The sequence below is a fragment of the Oncorhynchus tshawytscha genome, unplaced genomic scaffold, assembly GCF_018296145.1.
Source record: "Oncorhynchus tshawytscha isolate Ot180627B unplaced genomic scaffold, Otsh_v2.0 Un_contig_3872_pilon_pilon, whole genome shotgun sequence".
Lineage (NCBI taxonomy): Eukaryota > Metazoa > Chordata > Actinopteri > Salmoniformes > Salmonidae > Oncorhynchus > Oncorhynchus tshawytscha.
Window position 1 is genome coordinate 148,863 of NW_024609762.1, and position 12,563 is coordinate 161,425.

A 12,563-nucleotide genomic window follows, 5' to 3' on the forward strand; every position below is an offset into this window, starting at 1 on the left:
AAAGGGGCTGAATAATTTTGCATGCCCAATTTTTCAGTTTTTGATTTGTTAAAAATGTTTGAAATATCCAATAAATGTCGTTCCACTTCATGATTGTGTCCCACTTGTTGTTGATTCTTCACAAAAAATACAGTTTTATATCTTTATGTTTGAAGCCTGAAATGTGGCAAAAGGTCGCAAAGTTCAAGGGGGCCGAATACTTTCGCAAGGCACTGTATGTCCTAGAGAATAGGGTTCTATTTGGGACTACGACTGTAGCTTTATATATATGTCCCAGAGAATAGGGTTCTATTTGGGACTATGACTGTAGCTTTATATATATGTCCTAGAGAATAGGGTTCCATTTGGGACTACGACTGACTGTAGCTTTATATATATTTCCTAGAGAATAGGGTTCCATTTGGGACTACGACTGACTGTAGCTTTATATATATTTCCTAGAGAATAGGGTTCCATTTGGAACTATGACTGTAGCTTTATATGTTCTAGTGAATAGGGTTCCATTTGGGACTATGACTGTAGCTTTATATGTCCTAGAGATAGGGTTCCATTTTGGACTACGACTGTAGCTTTATATGTCCTAGAGAATTGGGTTCTATTTGGGACTACGACTGACTGTAGCTTTATATATATTTCCTAGTGAATAGGGTTCCATTTGGGACTATGACTGTAGCTTCATATGTTCTAGAGAATAGGGTTCCATTTGGGACTATGACTGTAGCTTTATATGTTCTAGTGAATAGGGTTCCATTTGGGACTATGACTGTAGCTTTATATATAAACATATACTACCGTTCAAAAGGTTGGGGTCACTTAGAAATGTCCTTTTAGAAGGAAAAGCACATTTTGTCTATTAAAATAACATCAAATTCATCATAAATACAGTGTAGACATGGTTAAATGTTGTAAATGACTATTGTAGCTGGAAACAGCTAATTTTGTATGGATTATCTACATAGGTGTACAGAGGCCCATTATCAGCAACCATCTGTCCAGATGCATCTGCACAATGTGTACCTGAATACCTCCGGGGGTAGGCAGGAAGATCTGATCGCAACGTGTCCTTTAATTGTCTACACCCGGTCTTAAAATGTGGTCACAATCAGAATGTGGACCAGATCAGGACAAAAGGATGCATGTTAGAACCTGGTATAAAACAGATTTTTAGAAACATCCTAAATGTATAAACAAGTCAGCTTGTAAATGCTGGGGGGGGGGTATCTAACAAATCAGGGTCAACACATTCTGAAATCAATTCAAGAAATATAGCCTTGAAATTGGCACCATGTTTCAACACTCAGCAACGAACCCATATTAATAATATTATAGAATAATAAAACTACTACATGTTATTATATGCCATTAACACTTTACACCCAAATACAGGTTGAAATTGGAACGCAATGGCTGTTCAGTAACATGTCATCAATGTGGCCTAAAGTACAGAAAAATATCAAATCAACAGTAATGTTTGGATTCAGTCTTGTGTCAGGTGAACTGTTGTGTGCTCAACATTTTCTTTCAATTGCTACCATGCTGTTCATATTTAAATCTGTAAGACATTTCCATTTTACCCTAGGCCTGGTGTGATTGGTTGATGGATAGGTCCTTCAACCCCGAGGCCTAGGGTGATTGGTCGCTCGAGGGCTGGTGTATCTCCTACATGTGTTTTCATGTGTTTCACCAGGCACCTATGATAGGAGAACCTCTCACCACATGGATCACACCTATAGGGCTTCTCTCCTGTATGTGTTCTCATGTGTGTAGCCAGAGTATCTGACCTGGGAAACCTCTTCCCACACTGACCACAGCTGTAAGGCTTCTCCCCAGTGTGTGTAAGCTGGTGCTTCTTCAGTGCCCCGGAGCGAGCAAAGCTCTTCCCGCACTCAGAGCAGTGGTAAGGTTTTTCCCCGGTGTGCGAGCGCTGGTGTAGAGTCAGGCTTCCCGATTCGGCAAAGCTCTTCCCACACTGGTCACAGACGTACGGTTTCTCTCCTGTGTGTGTCCGCTGGTGTGTTTTGAGCTGAGTCAGGGTAAGGAAGTTCTTGGGACAGTCGGTGCATTGGTGAGTCTTCTCCCCGTTGTGTGTTCTCATGTGTGCATTGTAGATGTCTAGAGAGTAGTAGCCCTTACCACACTGCGGGCAAAGGTGAGACCTCACTTTAGCATGCGTCTGTTGGTGTACTTTCAGGTGGCCCATTTGGGAGAAACTCCTCCTGCACTGGGAGCATTGGTAAGGCTTCTCTCCGGTGTGAGTCCGCTGGTGTGCCTTAAACGTGGCCCTGTGGCTGAATGTCTTCCCACAGTGGGAGCACTGGAAAGGTTTCTCTCCTGTGTGAATCCTCTCATGGCTTTTCAAGCCAGACTGTTGGCGGAAGCGCTTCCCGCACTGGGAGCAGAGGTGAGGTTTCCCTCCGGTATGGATTCTCTGGTGAGTTCTGAGGTCTGCCGACGAGGTGAAACTCTCCTCACACTGATCACAGCCATAATGAGTTTCTCCAGTGTGGACCCTCTGGTGTAATTTCAGACTATATTTTGACGAAAATCTTTTCTCACACAGTAAACAGCTGTAAGGCTTCTCTTCTGTGTGGGTTCGCTTGTGCAATAACAGCTGACTTGAGGTACAAACGCTTATCCCACAATCTGAACAGCTATAAGGCTTCTCGCCTGTGTGTCTCTGCAGGTGTACTTTAAACTGGCTTGAATAACAAAAACTCTTTCCACATTGATCACAGTTATAAGGCTTCTCTCCTGTGTGTGTTCTCTGGTGTACTTTCAGTTCTTGTAACTGAGCAAAACTCTTCCTACACTGGGAACAGCTATAAGGTTTCTCTCCTGTATGGATTGTCTGGTGTTTTTTTAGTGCTGATGAAGATTTGCAACTCTTCCCACAGTCAGAGCAGCGGTGAGGTTTCATCCCTGTAGGTTTCCATTCATGTTTCTCGAGGTGTTCTGATCTGGAGAGACTTTTCTCTGCCTTGTCAGCATCAGGATGTTGTTGAGGCGCCCCAGAGGATCCAGGATAGTCATGTCTCTCTCCTGTGTAAACAAAACAATTTATAAAACAGTGAATACAGTGTAAGTCTTCATCATAAACTATCAGTCCTAGAGAAGTTGAATCACACAGCTGTGTTGTCAAAACAATATTACTTCCTCCTACAGACCACATTATTAACACACCAACACACCCCTTAACAATCCAGACCACATTATTAATGCACCAACACACCCCTTAACAATCCAGACCACATTATTAATGCACCAACACACCCCTTAACCCCCAGACCACATTATTAACACATTGACACACCCCTTAACCCCCAGACCACATTATTAATGCATTAACACACCACTAAAACCTCCTACTTACTTTGATCAGTCAAATCTCCCTCTTCCTCCTCATCTCCTCCTCTCACAGTTCCACTCAGCCCGGGTGTTTTCCTGCAGTCGTCCAGCCACACAGACGCCCTCTTCAGACCCCGCAGTAAGGCACTCCTGGGAGAGGTACAACCCAGGGACTGGAGGGAGGAAGGTGGCGAAGTAGGCTTGTCCTGGAAATAAAAAAGAGACAGAAATAGAGACTAGAATGAAGCAGGGAGGGAAACACTCCTACCTGTAAAGAAGTGGTCACCATGCCAACAATAAAGCCTTGTAACTCCTGTTTATTTAAAGAAGTGGTCACCACGCCAACGATAACCATGCCGGTACCATCAGTGAAGTAATATAAAAAAAAGCACATTATTTAAATTTATGCTCAGCTGTGCCTCGCAAGTAAATACATCAACTGATCTGAAGTTCTGAAATAAAATATGGCCTGAGAAGAACAATATTGGCAGGCCAAACATAGCCAATATGCTGTGATAATGTATTAAGTCTACTGCACAGACTACAGAACTGGTTTTATTAGGCTCATGTTGCATAGGTGGACATAAATTGAGTGCTAAATCTCGGCTGGCATTTTAGCACTGAACGTAATCTTGACTCAGAGAAGGATGGAGTCCACTGCTGTTTTTTCCATTTTGAAATCTCAAGTCTTTCCTTGATTCTTTCCTTTCCTTGATTCTTTCCTTTCCTTGATTCCTCAATCGGGCCATTCTGCCTCCTCAAAAAGCATTGGAGGAGAAAGTCCAAGGAGGAGGAACCTCAGATCTTCTCCTCCAATGTCTGTACAGTATAGGAAGGATTCTGAATCAAGAAGAATCCAAGACAGACTGTTGAGAATCAGAAATGCTTTCTGACTGGGATGTACTCACACCACTCTCCCTCTGCTCTGGGGTATGCCTCTCTGGAGATGACTCCGCCTCCAGCCCGTTGCTAGGAAACCAATCCTTGTCCTGCATGTCCCATTCCTCACCGCAGGTTGTAGCATCGTCATCATCATCTGACTGGCTGGGACTCATGGGTGCCACAGTAGATTCTTCCTGCATCCTCCTGATGTCATCTTTCAGTCGGAGTAACCAAGACATTCCCTGCTCCTCCGATTTGACTGAATCTGCATTTTCCCACATTTCCTCCATGAGTTTACGTCGCAACGAGCGATGGTTCTTTCCTTTAACTTGGGAGCCATCTATTCCACAGCGTTCACACAGGTATAGTATATTGTCCTTAGTTAGAGTAAATAAACTCTGTTCGATTTCATCCAACAATGTTTCCTTCTCTTCACTCATGTTTTCCTGCTGTTGGGAACAACAACAACAATGCAGTCAATGGCAAGACAGCAGGAAGTCCATACACTTTAGATGACCTGTAGTAGAAGACAGCAGGAAGTCCATACACTTTAGATGACCTGTAGTAGAAGACAGCAGGAAGTCCATACACCTGTAATAGAAGAATGATACATCACAACACAGTATTGACAGTGTAATATGATTATTTACGACATTTACCGGTGTTCTCTTCTCATCACCTAATGCAACTACTGTAGATCTAGGTGTAGGCTGATCCTAGATCAGCCACAAGAGGCTGTCACTATTTGTGAGATTCAGATGTTTGGTTGGAATTTTTCAATTAAGAAGAATTGCCAAGTTTGTCGACTACACAACGAAGGGACTTGTTTAATACATTTAGATTCTTCATGTCAAAGGTAAGTGAGTGTCCAAGGCCCCTTTGTAAGAGAGAACAGTATTTCCTTAGTCTGTATGTTTATGTAATGTTTTCATTATTAAAGTTTTTCCACAAGAATTCGCCAGCCAACGTTTGGCAACGGAGTTAGTCTAGCCTAGCTTCCACAAGAACAACGTTAGCTTCCCTGGCAACGGACCCGCTAGCAGCAACGTTAGCTTCCCTGGCAACGGACCCGCTAGCAGCACGGAGTATGAGAAACATAGAACTGGGAAGGGAAAAGGCTTTATTTTGAACCCTTTGGAAATGTGTCATTTTACACAATTCAATTATAAAAGGGGGTATTCATGAACTGCCGCCTGTCTACCATAGCGTATTGTGGCATCCTCTCCTGAAAACATTTCAAGGGAACTCAGGAGATTTTTGTGGCTCAGTTGGTAGAGCATGGTGCTTGCAACCCGCACGAAAATTGTATCCACTCGTTCTGGATAAGAGCATCTGCTAAATGACTGAAATGTCAAATGTAAATCCTGGACACCCACCTCCAGTAGTTGCTTTACACGTGTTGGAGAGATTAAGTCAAGACCGGGAGGGGTTGATCCACCAGAGTTATTTAAAAGACGACTGGACAATATATACAATATATACAATATCAAGATTTTATGGGCATAGACAGTACCAGTCAAAAGTTGACACCTACTCATACAAAAGGTTTATTTTTTCTTTCTTTTTACTATTTTCTACATTGTAGAATAATATGAAATAATACGTATGGAATCATGTAGTAACCAACAAAAAAAAGTAAACAAATTCCAAATATTTTAGATTCTTCAAAGTATCCACCCTTTGCTGTAGCGTTTAGATTTCCCTTCGCTGGAACTAAGGGACCCGAACCATGAAAAACAGCCCCAGACCACTGCATGCTCCTGGCACCTGCCAAACCCAGAGTCGTCCGTCGGACTGCCAGATGGTGAAGATAATAAATCACTCCAGAGAACTCGTTTCCACTGCTCCAGAGTCCAATGGCGGCAAGCTTTACACCACGATGGCCGATGCTTGGCATTGTGATAATACATCACCCACAAGCGATAATGCATCATCACCCACAAGTGATAACGCATCACCACCCACAAGCGATAATGCATCATTAACAAGTGATAGGTGACAATATTAGCCTATCAGACTATTATTGTTTTAATGTTGTCTTTACGTATACTAACTAATACATGTGTGAAATTTGTTTTGATTTAGAATGGACCATTAACATGAACCTGTCTCGGAACATGGGCAGGTGAAAAAACATGTCATCTACAGTGGGGCAAAAAAGTATTTAGTCAGCCACCAATTGTGCAAGTTCTCCCACTTAAAAAGATGAGTAATTTGAGTAATTTTCATCATAGGTACACTTCAACTATGACAGACAAAATGAGAAAAAGAAAATCCAGAAAATCACATTGTAGGATTTTTAATTAATTAATTTGCAAATTATGGTGGAAAATAAGTATTTGGTCACCTACAAACAAGCAAGATTTCTGGCTCTCACAGACCTGTAACTTCTTCTTTAAGAGGCTCCTTTGTCCTCCACTCGTTACCTGTATTAATGGCACCTGTTTGAACTTGTTATCAGTATAAAAGAAATGTTGTGCAACATGAAGTGTTTGATTAGATTTTCGATGACATTTGCATTGATGTCAAGGGACAATGAGTGCCGAGTACCAGGCAGTTAGCAAATTTGGTAGATTACTAAATGACCCTCAGCAGCATCAGACCTTGGAGAAGCCTAATTACTAATTACTACTCACACCTATCTGTTTGATGTCTCAGGTAGCCCCAGCGAAAGCCAGCATGGATAGAATGCACTCCCATAGATCTGAAATAATTGGATGGTGAAACTTACATCCAGCCAATCAGAAAAAAGCCAGGCAAAGCAATTCAGATATTCTTGAAAGTCAGGACAATACTTATTCTGCAAAGAAAATGTTTTATTAGTTAGAATTAAAAATGTGGAGTGGAGCTTATAGTTAAACGATGACATCACGATGCCCCATGTACCTTTAAATGTATACGGCAATCATCAATTATTCACCATCATTTGTCATAAAGTTAGGCAAAAGACACATCCACCTGTGCTGAAGAAATCCTATATCTGCCGCTTCCATTACATGTCGCAATGATTTGCGTACTGTAGCGAAATTTAACGACTACGTGGCTTCATTTAGGGAGTTTTCAGAACCCTCCAGTTTACTTTTATTCGAAAACGGTGCTAGCGAAAAATTCAGCTACATTTCAGGCTGCCTTTGAAGATTTCTATGGTTTGGATAGCATTTAGCGAGTTCTCACACTCAATTCTGCCGCAAACGAGAGCTGGAGAAGCAGAAAAGAACAAATGGAACCGGAGGTAGAAAACGCAACAATAAGGCAAACTGGTTCTGTGACGTCACCGCGGCAACGTTAAAACGTCATCTAGCGACTAATCAACGAGCCAATAGTCCGGCACAGTTGACACGTTATAATAACCATAAAAACACAGAAATGGCTCCAATAGTTTTTCCGCCATTCAGTTTTCACATGTTGAATAAAAAAATAGAAAGTAAACGTGTGTTTGGTGTAGGCTCAACTTGGCATGACGCTTTGATAGCCTTTGTAATTATCTTAGGGCAAGGTGAATTTGATTAAAATATTAGCCTCAATTTGCTCCCCGAAATTAGCAATGCTAATTATTGATAAAAGTGACTTTGTCCATTAGAGATTTGTGAGGTTATAAAACGTCACGCCAGGGTAAGACGACACAAAGTAGATCTAAAATGCACAAATTCACGGTGAAAAGAATATTAAACCATTTCCGGGTTTTGTGACTATGAGTCATAATACCCAGAAAGCCTAGTTGTCAAACAGGGAAATGTTTTTAGAACCACTTCAAATAAGGGTTGTGTTTTGATAACAGTGTAAATCTTTCTAGGACAAGGTGACTTATCAACATCGTCGCCTGTATTTACCCCCTAAAATGTAACGCCAGTTAGCTGCTAATGTGGCTATCATAAGGAACTATAAATGCCATGGTGATCTGGACGAGCCTGCCGAATTGATGCAAATATCTCTGGATTAACTAATGCTAGCTAAATGTAGTAATTAATAAATTGTAATTTCTTTAAATTGACAATTTTGTGAACTGTCTTGTGCACGTTTTAAATTGACACAATACCTGTTAGCACAGGTGTCAGCTAGCTATGACATGAAGTTAGCTTGCAGGGACTTGTAGTCCTGCATATTTACTTTAATACGAATTATTATTTGAAATTAAGAGTAAATAGAGAATAATATATTGATAAGTCATCTTGTCCTAAAGAGATTTACACGGTTATCAAAATGTCACGCCAGGGTACGCTCTTATTTTAAGTGTCTCTAAAAATCCCTTATGGGAAAGGGAATGGTGAAAAGAAACTTTCCTTGTTTGACCGCTAGGTTTTATGTGTATACGGTAGTACTCCAGCTAATCTTCCTTAAAAATAGTTGGCAACACCCATGGCTCGTCAATATTGCCGCAACCAAATCAACTGCTTGCGGCATTTCACAACGTCGTTTAAAAGGCATCGACATGAAAATAAAACTATGGTTGATATGAACCACTCATCTTTGCAACGGCGCATTATCTGGCTAGCTAAATTCACCAAGGACTAGTTAGTAACAACAATGTTTGTGTGACAGTCACACTGCCGGGTTTATTTGCGCGGCACAAAACTGGAATTGGTATCATATGAACGCTGAAAACCCAGCTACGCCGTTCATAGGTGCACAAAAACATCCGGTTGTAGTACATAAGTAACCAACTTACCAGGTACCTTGTAGAAAACAGCTAACGTTAGGTAGCTACCAAGCGTCTGCCCACCGTTTTTTCCCCCCCATGTGGAAAAGGTAGATAGCTAGCTACCCATATCTCTTCAGTTTCAGCTAATGATCCTTTACGTCAAAACAAAAAGTTGACCTGTGGATATTGTATTTTGTTTATTAAGAGAATAACATATCGCTTGAAAGCTACATAAGTAGCACGACTGTCAGCTACCATCTTTAGCAGCCACTTCCGCTTTGACTGACGTTATTACGTTCAGTCACGCAGGCCACAGCAATCGAGTATCGAGATAGCATATAAATACATGGATGACGCTTCGTGTAACTAATCTTACACTTCAGGTAAAACTTGATGCATTTTTATTTGTTCACTGGAGAATTAGTAAAGTGAAACAAAACAGGTATTCCAAAGTTCATAAGAGATGTGTATTTGATCTTATTATAAAAGTGGTATGTATTCCATTTTAATTAAAACATGGACTATTAATAAAACACTGGCTCCGAGCCGGCTCATTTGGCTCGGAAACGGCTCTTCTTTCAAAATACTTAAATCAACCTAGAACCATAAGATTTATCTCCATGTCAGGCTACCATTATGTCAGATCATGAAATGCGCCTTCAAAATATTTTTTTCCTGGACAAATTAGATCTCTTTTTACAGCACTACAAAAATCAGCTTGGCGCCTTCTCCCCAGTGAGGATTTACCCACTTTATATAAATATTTAATAAATTATCTGCATATAATTGTTTTGAGCTCCTAAAGCAGTAGCAGCAACATGCAAACCAGGGTGCCAAATGAACATATCTGTTTGAATGTTGAATGACGAGACAGAGGCATTGATGCGAGTAACCAGTCTTGTTCAGTACATGACAACAAATCCGGGTATCTCAAGCACCCCGGTAAAACACAAGAGTTGCAGTAATGAACATTTACCAACAGATGGCATCACTGTGCCATCTTACACCCATAACAATATCGTTCAACTATGAGATTCGGTTCCCGACTTTCATCATAATGTTGCATGCGTCAACCAATGGCTGTGTGCATGTCATCGACTGGAAGATTGCTGCAGAGTGGCGTCTACAGTGTGCAGAAGCGACATCATTCATTTTCTAGATTCAGGTTCATTTTTAAACATAGGACCCTGTTTTTGCCAATAAAATGACACCCAAATGTAACTGCCTGCAGCTTAGGACTTGAAGCAAGGATATGTTTTATTTTATTTAACTAGGTGAGTTAAGAACAAATCCTTATTTACAATGACAGCCTACCAAAAGGCCTCCTGGAGGTAGGGGGCTGGGATTTAAAAAATAAAGGACAACAACAAAGAGAGACCTAAGACAACACCACCACAAAGAGAGACCTAAGACAACACCACCACAAAGAGAGACCTAAGACAACACCACCACAAAGAGAGACCTAAGACAACACCACCACAAAGAGAGACCTAAGACAACACCACCACAAAGAGAGACCTAAGACAACACCACCACAAAGAGAGACCTAAGACAACACCACCACAAAGAGAGACCTAAGACAACACCACAACAAAGAGAGACCTATGACAACACAGCAAGGCAGCAACACGGTACAAACATTATTGGCCACAGACAACAGCACAAAAGGGTATTACACAAAGCAAAGACAAAAGTATGCATCTATGATTGAGTCTTTGAATGAAGAGATTGCGATAAAACTGTCCAGTTTGTTCCAGTCGCTAGCTGCAGCGAACTGAAAAGAGGAGCGACCCAGGGATGTGAGTGCTTTGGTGACTTTCAACAGAAAGTGACTGGCAGAACGGGTGTTGTATGTGGAGGATGAGGGCTGCAGTAGGTATGTCAGATAGGGGTGAGTGAGGCCTAAGAGGGTTTTTATAAATAAGCATCAACCAGTGGGTCTTGCGACTGGAATACAGAGATGACCAGTTTACAGAGGAGTATAGAGTGCAGTGATGTGTCCTATAAGGAGCATGGTGGCAAATCTGATGGCTGAATGGTAAAAAACATCTAGCCGCTTGAGTGCCCTTACCTGTCGATCTATAAATTACGTCTCTGTCATCTAGCATGGGTAGGATGGTCATCCGAATCAGGGTTAGTTTGGCAGCTGGGGTGAAAGAGGAGCGATTACAAGAGACGAAACCAAGTCTAGATTTAACCTTAGCCTGCAGCTTTGATATGTGCTGAGAGAAGGAAAGTGTACCGTCTAGCCATACTCCCAAGTACTTGTATGAGGTGACTACCCCGAGCTCTAAACCCTCAGAGTTTGTAATCACACCGGTGGGGAGGGGAATTCTTCGTACCAAACCACATGACCTTTGTTTTGGAGGTGTTCAGAACAAGGTTAAGGGTAGAGAAAGCTTATTGGACACTAAGAAAGCTTTGTTGTAGAGTCTTTAACACAAAATCCAGGGAGGGGCCAGCTGAGTATAAGACTCATCTGCATATAAATGGATGAGAGAGCTTCCTACTGCCTGAGCTTTGTTGTTGATGTAAATTGAGAAGAGCTTGGGGCCTAGGATTGAGCCTTGGGGTACTCCCTTGACAGGCAGTGGCTGAAACAGCAGATTTTCTGACTTTATACACTGCACTCTTAGAGAGGTCGTTAGCAAACAAGGCCAAAAACCCTTCAGAGACACCAATACTCCTTAGCCGGCTCACAAGAATGAAATGACCTACCGTATCAAAAGCTTTGGCTAAGTCAATAAAAATAGCAGCACAACAATGCTTAGAATCAAGAGCAATGGTGACATCATTGAGGACCTTTAAGGTTGCAGTGATGCATCCATAACCTGAGCGGAAACCAGATTGCACACCAGCGAGAATACTATAGACATCAAGAAAGCCAGTCAGTTGATTATTGACAAGTTTTTCCAACACTTTTTATAAACAGGGTAAAATAGAAATTGGCCTATAACAGTTAAGATCAGCTTGATCTCCCTCTTTAAATAAAAGGACACACCGTGGCTGCCTTCCAAGCAATGGGAACCTCCCCAGATAGGAGAGACGGGTTAAAAAGGTCAGAGATATGAGGGCAACCTTAAAGAAGAAAGGGTCTAAACCATCTGACCCAGATGTTTTTTGGGGGTCAAGTTTCAGGAGCCCCTTTAGCTCCTCGGACTCAGTGACTGCCTACAGGGAGAAACTTTGTAGCGGGGCAGGGGGAAAAGGAGAAGCATCGGGGATAGTCGCATTGGAAGGGGTGGGAGATGAGGAAATGTTGGATGGGCAAGGAGGCGTGGCTGATTCAAATATGAATCCTGACTTAATGATGTGGTGATTAAAGAGCTCAGCCATGTGGTTCTTGTCAGTAACAACCACATCATCAACATTAAGGGACATAGGCAGCTGTGAGGAGGAAGGTTTATTCTCCAGGTCTTTAACTGTTTTCCAGAACTTCTTGGGGGTTAGACCCACAGAGAGAGAGAGCTGCTCCTTAAAGTAACTAACTTTGGCCTTCCGGATAGCCTGAGTGCACTTATTTCTCATTCGCCTGAACGAGAGCCAGTCATCCTGAGTATGCGTGTGCCGAGCCTGTCGCCAAATCCATTTCTTGAGGTGGAGCAACTCCGCCAGAGTTACTATTTTTAATTCTCATTTTCTGTATGGGGATGTGTTTGTTAACAATACCACTGAAAATATTTTTAAAGGAAGGTCC

The 12,563-nt window shown here is 41.8% G+C and overlaps 1 protein-coding gene across 1 annotated transcript; it reads right to left on the reverse strand.

The window, feature by feature from the left end:
* Positions 1 to 897: 897 nt before the first annotated feature.
* LOC112248005 (zinc finger protein 2 homolog) lies at positions 898 to 9,216 on the reverse strand. Its single transcript, XM_024416824.2, has 4 exons — positions 8,894 to 9,216; positions 4,254 to 4,818; positions 3,371 to 3,551; positions 898 to 3,039 (listed from the first exon to the last, which is right to left on the reverse strand). The coding sequence occupies exons 2-4, from the start codon at positions 4,665 to 4,667 to the stop codon at positions 1,571 to 1,573; spliced, it is 2,064 nt and encodes a 687-aa protein (XP_024272592.2). The 5' UTR covers positions 4,668 to 4,818; positions 8,894 to 9,216; the 3' UTR covers positions 898 to 1,570.
* Positions 9,217 to 12,563: the final 3,347 nt, after the last annotated feature.